General features: G+C 42.7%; 1 protein-coding gene across 1 annotated transcript in view; it reads right to left on the bottom strand.

Annotated features, from left to right (window-relative positions):
• LOC123961236 (amine sulfotransferase-like) overlaps window positions 1-6409 on the bottom strand; it is a 9177-nt gene extending 2768 nt beyond the window's left edge. The window contains exons 1-2 of the mRNA XM_046036424.1: window positions 6112-6409; window positions 5789-5994 (exon numbers count right to left, since the gene is read on the bottom strand). Of these exons, the coding sequence (XP_045892380.1) occupies window positions 5789-5994; window positions 6112-6298 (393 nt within the window). The 5' untranslated portion in view covers window positions 6299-6409. The remainder of the gene's footprint in view (window positions 1-5788; window positions 5995-6111) is intronic.
• Window positions 6410-7863: the final 1454 nt, after the last annotated feature.

Here is a 7863-nt window from a genome sequence, read left to right as displayed (position 1 = left end):
GTAGAGGGCATAGACCATCCTGTATGTTACTTCTCAAAGAAGTATAACCGCCATCAGCTTAACTATTCAACCATCGAAAAAGAGACCCTTGCTTTGTTGTTGGCCTTACAGCATTTTGAGGTCTATGTTGGCTCCACCTCTCTGCCCGTGGTAGTTTACACAGACCACAACCCACTTGTGTTCTTAGCCCGTATGTACAACCATAACCAGAGGCTCATGAGGTGGGCGTTGATTGCACAAGAATACAATCTGGAGATACGGCACAAGAAAGGTTCAGAGAACATTATTGCAGATGCCTTGTCTAGGCTGCAATCATAATAGAGAAAAAAGTAGTTAGGTCTAAACTGGTTAATTCCCAAACTGGGGAGTTTGTGTTTATGGGGGGGGGAGTGTCACGGCTGTCGCTGTCACCCTTTTCCCTGTCTCACCTCTACCAAGTAGGCTGTGTCTCTGGGGAATGAAGACCCGCCTACTTCCTGGTTTCTGGGGTGCTGACATCTGTACCGCCCATTGGTTCCCTCTGTTTTCCACTCAACCAATGGCTCGTCACCACGTTAATTACCTCCGGCTCATAAGGAGAGTCCACCTGTTGCTCCAGGCAGCTTGTCACATTAATATGCTAAAACTCTATCATGTTAGGGGAAAGGACTCAGACTCTCAGGGTACTGCTGTGGGGTTCAAACCAGACACAACTGGTGCAAAACCTCGGCCTGGAGTGGTAGCTGTAGTTGCGACTGACCCTAACCCCCAACACCCCTAGTCATTCGCTTTACCAGATAAAACTGCGAGACTGAGCGCCAGCTATCCTGAGGGAAACCGGAGGGAACCAGCTACTAGATGGTTCGATTAGTCTTTCGCCCCTATACCCAGGTCGGACGACCGATTTGCACGTCAGGACCGCTACGGGCCCCGCGGGGCCGGGATCCCACCTCAGCTGGCGCGCACCGGCCCTCACTTTCATTGCGCCACGGGGTTTGCTTCACCCTCTGACTCGCGCGTGCGTTAGACTCCTTGGTCCGTGTTTTGAAATCCCGGACGAGCCCCCATATATGTTACGACCCCCTGTTGGTCTAGGGGTGTTGGGGCCATAAACATATAGGCACAACTGGTAGATCTTAACAAGGTAACGTTTATTGGTAACAGAAGAGATGTAGACAGGTAACAAAAAAAACAAAAGGAGGGTGGACGAGGGTGCTGCGAAAATAACAAACCAAGTTAAAATAAAAAGGTCCTCAAAAGGAGGCCTGTACCTATCTATCGTTTTAAACAGGGTTAATTCTTACTACAAAAGAACACAAAGAGCACAGCACCCACTCCACCTGGTGAAAATTAACACAATAGTAAACAGAACAATAAGTGAATTTCTCCACTGCACCCAAATGTGGAGCTAACATACAAAGGTATGCAAATGTTTACCTAAACACAATGTACAGCTAATAGGCAAAGAAGGTGGATAGTTCCACTAAACACAAAGTACAACAGACAGGCTATGCAGTCAATACCAGCGGCACACAAGTCAACAGGCGGTGACAAGCTGCCTGGAGCAACAGGTGGACTCTCCTTATGAGCCGGAGGTAATTAACGTGGTGACGAGCCATTGGTTGAGTGGAAAACAGAGGGAACCAATGGGCGGTACAGATGTCAGCACCCCAGAAACCAGGAAGTAGGCGGGTCTTCATTCCCCAGGGACACAGCCTACTTGGTAGAGGTGAGACAGGGAAAAGGGGAAACAAGGGTGACAGCGACAGCCGTGACACCACCTTTGTAGTTAATTTATCTTTTTTGTGCTCTTTATCCTTTAATTTCACCTGCTGTGTGCCTCCCAGGACAACCATCGCACACTCAAGCAAACATTTAATCTCTGGAAACTTTGGAATTTGGACGGCTTTGACACCTCTAAAAAGAAAATTTTCAAGCCACACAACCAAGAAACTAGAATGAAACAATTCATTTAAAGAAACGCAGGCAGCTCCCCTTCTTTTTTATATCAAGGAGCTATTCAACTGAAAAATCATCAAAGCAGAGTTTACTAAAAATAACTAACTTCAGTGACTGAATCCATACTTGAGAAACTCACAGCTATTAAAATATCAAATTGATTTTCTCACATCCAAAACAAAATTCATGTCTCTCAATCCCTTCTCTAGTGTAAATCCTTCATAGATAATACCTCACGTTGTTGCCTATCAATCTGTACTTCTATGTTTCAATAAATTTGCAAACTTTATCAGATCCTGCTATCCTATCAGTTCCTGCTCCTCTCACCTGTGCTCTGTACCCTCCTTATCCCGAGTTTGCTCCAAAAAGTGTCTTCAGCCTGTTATTCTGAACTAAATTTCCTTTATTATCATAATACTTTAGTAGGCTGTTTCAACTACACTTTTCTTTTTCGTATCCTGCGGTCATTGCCATTCTTTTACTAATCTGCTTACTGTCAGGCTGTTATTGGTTAAAAAAAAAGTTATTAGTAAACTACTAGTTTACTAATAACTCATGAGTAACTTGTTATAACGTGCTGTTGTTATACTATAAAGGTGCAACAGATCACAAAACTCTCATATAACTTTAGTTTAGGGCTCTACTGCTTTCTTTTTCTCTCTCTCAGCCTGCTGTCCTCCCCCACACGGACACTCACACTCACACAGACACAGCTGCACCTCAGCTCCTGCTCTGTGCCCCTCACACACTGCACTCTCTGTTGAGTGTGAGCAAACTCCTTTTTTTCTTTATCTCATTCAGTCTCCATTATTCGGGCGAGGACTGCCACTTCAGAACTTAATTTTGCACATAACTATATCACAATTCGATCAGAGACTATATCAAAGTCGTCTTTCACACTATACTAGTCCATATTAACTATTTTATCAATATATATTGATATATCTATTACTTTATAACTGCTTCCATCAACTTCTTCTACTTTTTATATCGCCATATCAGCTCTATTCATCTATTATCCTTAAGCTTTATATTAGTTTAATATTAGATCATTATTTTATACTTTTTATCTAATGGTCTTAAACATGAGGCTTCAAGACTCAAACTCTTAGTGTTATTATTTTAGGCCTTGGTACTCAGTGTTTTAACATTTATATGCACTTTTTGTTAACACACAGCTATCGACTATATTTTTAGCAATATTTACATGCACGTGCGTTTCTCTAACACTCTGACTCCTGCCAGTCCCTACTGGCCTAGGTTTTTAATGGACTGAACTGATACAGCTTACTCAACACAGAACCAGTCTACACACAAATAGCCTCTCAATCCACTTGCTCAACATGAGAGCGTAAACTTCTTTTATCTTTTAAGCACGCTGTATTCTCCTATCCTGCCGCAGTCCTATTTTAGACTCCTAGCGGTAATGTGCTGCAGTACATCTGCCCGTGCAGTCCTAACATACCATCAAAGAGCACCAACATTCGGTTGAAATCCCGCGATATAAGTTAGCGGTAGCCGCGAGATGACAATCTTATTAGCCTACTTGCCCATTTCAGCCCTGACCTAGTGATTGAAGCACCCCAGCACTCAGCTGTGACTCTGCATTTTCCAAGTCAGCGGTATCCGCAAGGGCTTAGATCCTTATCTCTTTGTCAGCTCACTTCGCCTATTCAGCCCATACCTGATAATCGAAGCGCCTCGACACTCAGTCGAAACTCTGCGATCCTCAAGACAGCGGTATTCACGAGCAGCTGGATAACTCTTTTTCCTTCGAAAACTCTAAGCCTAAAGTCTTTTTACTCATTATCCTCAATGAGCCTGCGTGATTTACACTCAAAGCGCACCTTAACTAACATGAAATACACACAGTTGTGACAAGTAATGTCGGGTAAAAAATCAAGACTTTGGCCAGATAAGAAAGCTTGAACTTTTACCAGCATTTTTATTATCAACAAATACAGACACCAATTAGATATACCTATATTTATGTATGTTTTGTAATACAGTATTCACAAAATCTGCTTCTACATTTTCCTTTGCAATTGTTTTTGATCTTACTGTGCTCCCTCCCTTTGCTCCCAAAGCACACGAGCTTGCTCACACACACACATGTGCTACTGCTGACCCTGGGCAGTTAGATACAGAAAGGAGCACATACACTCTGAGCTATACAGTTTTAACACTGTGATCCTAACTTTACACTATAAAATAACACTTTAAATGATGAAAATGTAGACCACCATTGCTCTAGTAATTAATGATAACAATTTAGGCTATAATGCTCCAAAATAATTCACAACAAGGGCCCATAAGGGAATTGACAATAATACTAGGGGAGCCAAGCACCAGCTACTGGTCAATAGAGCAGTCACTCAAGATTGCAAGACCAGGCAGACCAACCTGTGCACCGTCTGGATTGACTACAAAAAAGCCTACAACTCAGTGTCACTTACATGGATACTGGAATGCTTGAAAATGTACAAGATCAACAGGACACTAATAGCTTTCATCAAGTAATCAATGGTGCTGTGGAAAAAAGGTCTGGTAGCCAACTCAGAGCCAACTGCACAAGTCACCATTAAGTGTGGCATATACCAAGGTGATGCACTATCCCCGCTGATGTTTTGCATTTAAACCCCCTGACCCAGATCATCACAAAGACTGGCCACAGATACCGATTCTGAAGTGGAACAACCATCAGTCACCTCCTCTACATGGATGAAATCAAGCTGTATGCCAGGATTCCCTGATCCACACTACCAGGATCTACAGCAACGGCACTGGAATGTCATTCGGACTGGACAAGTGTGCTCGGATGGTATCAAAAAGAGGAAAACATTCAAAACTGTGGGGGTTAAACTACCAGAAGGTAACCATGCAGATAATCCAGAAAGCTACAAACACCTTGAGATCCTGCAGGCAAACCATGAGGAGGCAGCAAGGAAGTCAGCCACAGCCAAATACATACACAGAATAAAGTAGTTGAGAGTGGCCGAGCTAAGATCCTGTGGGACTTCAAGATCCAGACTGACAAACTGGTGTTGACTAACCAACCAGACATCGTGTTGACAAACAGCAGAAGAGGGCAGCAGTGATAGATGTAGTGATCCCAAGCAACAGCAACATCAAGAAGAAGGAAGACAAGAAGCTCGAAAAAATACCATGGTCTGAAAGAGGAACTAGAAAAGATGTGGAGAGTAAAAACAACAGTGGTGCCAGCAGTAATTGGAGCACTGGGGACTGTGACCCCCAAACTGGGAGAGTGGCTCCGGCAGATTCCAGGTACAACATCTGAAGTGTCTGTCCAGAAGAGTGCAGTCCTAGGAACAGCTAAGATACTGCACAGAACCCTCAAACTCCCACCTTGAGGACAACACATATCACCCCACAAGTAGTGAGAGGGGGATTAATATCTCTCTCTCGCTCGCTCTATTCTTCAATCCAGATAGATAGATAGATTTATCACTTTTAAACTTTTCGTGGCAGGATTGGTGTTGAAGAATTATTATGAGCCAAGTTCAGGTGTGAAGAAGTTTCGGAGACTGATGAAGACTTAACATTGCATTGTTATTGAGCCCGGCCGAGGAGACACAGTGCGAGCATACAACATGTGAACACATCAAATGCCAACACCAAATCTGAAGAATAATGTCTTTTGGTCCCTTTTATGTTTCTGTCTCCCCCCTAGTGCCTGTAGGTTTTTCTGCTGAGAAATACCTAAAGCTAGAATGTCTGAAAACACACAAAATTTCTCTAAGCTGGACCTGTCTTACCTTTCCCTGTTACATTAACAAAGCCCCTTAAGAAATATTATATATCAACAATTGGGATAACATGAAACACTGACCTTAGCTTTCTTGTCCTTCAGTCCTGGAGGCATGAGAGCCGGGGTAAGGTGAGAAGTGAAGAGCCGTGGAGAGGGTCGTAGTGCATAATCTTCTTGAGCCTGCCTGTACTCCAGCCACGGCATCTGTTCCAAGTTGTTTGGATACTCATTCAGACTCCCATCTAACTCACAGATGGAGATGATGATCTGTTGAGTCCATATAGTTCCTGTATAGGGACATATGTTAAATTATGAGACCTCATACCTGATTTTTAAATATTCTCCTAGCCAGTACAAAACTGTAAAAGCAAATAATGTGATACGGAAGAGTTTGTCTCACTGACCTGACTTTAGATAAGTGACGAGGAATATATCACTATCTCGTATTTCAAAGCTCTGGAGTGAATCAATGTACTTTGCAGTTGTGAAACCGATTGGAAAGTTGTAGTTTTTATACCTGCAGAGAAAGTTGGTGATCTGCTCCATGTTACTTCTGAATAACACAGAATAATCAGAGTAAAACATTTGCATAAGGGACCGAAGAAGAGTGGAAAAGCCTCACAGCTCACAGGTATAATAGCTGGACTTTGGACTTTGATTTATGCATGTGTACTGGCTTCATGTATAGACCTATGAAATACTGACAGGTGAGGAGACACTACCACCAACAGGAAGCTTTAAATATAGCAAATATAAAGGTTTTCAATTAAAAAAACAGTATGAGTTAGGATCAAATCACTTTTAAATAGATTGCATTACATGTTTCTATTTTACATTTTCTGCCTTTGAGTATATAAATAGGGAAATTAGTTTTTACAACCTTGAACTGTAGCTTTATATTTTGTTAAACTAACATAATGATTAATCAGAAACAATACCATGCATGTGTGGTAACAGAATTTTAAAGGGAAACAAATGTGCTAAACAAACAAATTAATGTATAGAAAGTCTGCTGAAAGTAACCAAAGTGAACCTGGGCTCTAATTTAGCCTAATTTTTGGCCACGCTAGCTGCAAAACATTATTCAATTCAATTCAATTCAATTTTATTTATATAGCGCCAAATCACAACAACAGTTATCTCACAGCGCTTTTCATAAAAGAGCAGGTCTAGACCGTACTCTGTGATGCTATTTACAGAAGCCCAACAGTTCCCACCAAGAGCAGCACTAGGAGACAGAGGCAAGGAAAAACTTTCTTTTAAGAGGCAGAAACCTCGAGCAGAACCATGGCTCAGGGTGGGCGGCCATCTGCCTCGACCGGTTGGGGTGAAGGAAAGAGAGAGAGCAGGAGAGGAACAGAGAGAAAAAGAGAGGGATGGAAGGAGAGAGAGAGAGAGGGAGGCAGCCTACACAATATACACACAGAGGTACAGACAGTAAAGGTGATGTTAATATAGACTAAATGAAAAATGGTACAGATATTTATAGTAGTGTTAATGGTAACAGTCGTAATGTTAATGATTATAATAACAATAATAACAATAAGACTAGTAACAATAGTCGTTGTAGCAGAGGGTGTTGAGCAGGAACACGGGGGCAGCAGGTGACCCGCAGCCACAGATCCAGACTCCACAGCTCCAGAGCCAGAAAACCTGCAGGAAGTGATAGGAGGAGAGAGGAGAGGGACGAGAAAGCACAAGACTACCAGAAAGGGGAGAAGTTGTGTTAGTAACATGCAATAATGGGATGAGGTTGCATACAGAGGGAGAGAAAGTAGAGGAGAGAGGAGCTCAGTGCATCATAGGAAATCCCCCAGCAGTCTAGGCCTATAGCAGCATAACTAAGGGATGGTTCAGGACTACCTGAGCCAGCCCTAACTATAAGCTTTATCAAAGAGGAAAGTCTTAAGCCTACTCTTAAATGTGGAGATGGTGTCTGCCTCCTGAACCCAAACTGGAACCTGGTTCCACAGGAGAGGAGCTTGATAGCTGAACGCTCTGGCTCGAAGTCTACTTTTGGAGACTCTAGGAACCACAAGAAACCCTGCATTCTGGGAGCGCAGTGCTCTGGTGGGGTAGTAAGGTACTATGAGCTCTTTAAGATAAGATGGTGCCTGACCATTAAGAGCTTTGTAGGTAAGAAGAATGATTTTAAA

Source organism: Micropterus dolomieu, linkage group LG02, assembly GCF_021292245.1.
Source record: "Micropterus dolomieu isolate WLL.071019.BEF.003 ecotype Adirondacks linkage group LG02, ASM2129224v1, whole genome shotgun sequence".
NCBI lineage: Eukaryota > Metazoa > Chordata > Actinopteri > Centrarchiformes > Centrarchidae > Micropterus > Micropterus dolomieu.
The sequence above is the reverse complement of the archived record's forward strand: the minus strand, read 5'-3'. Positions and strand labels throughout refer to the sequence as shown.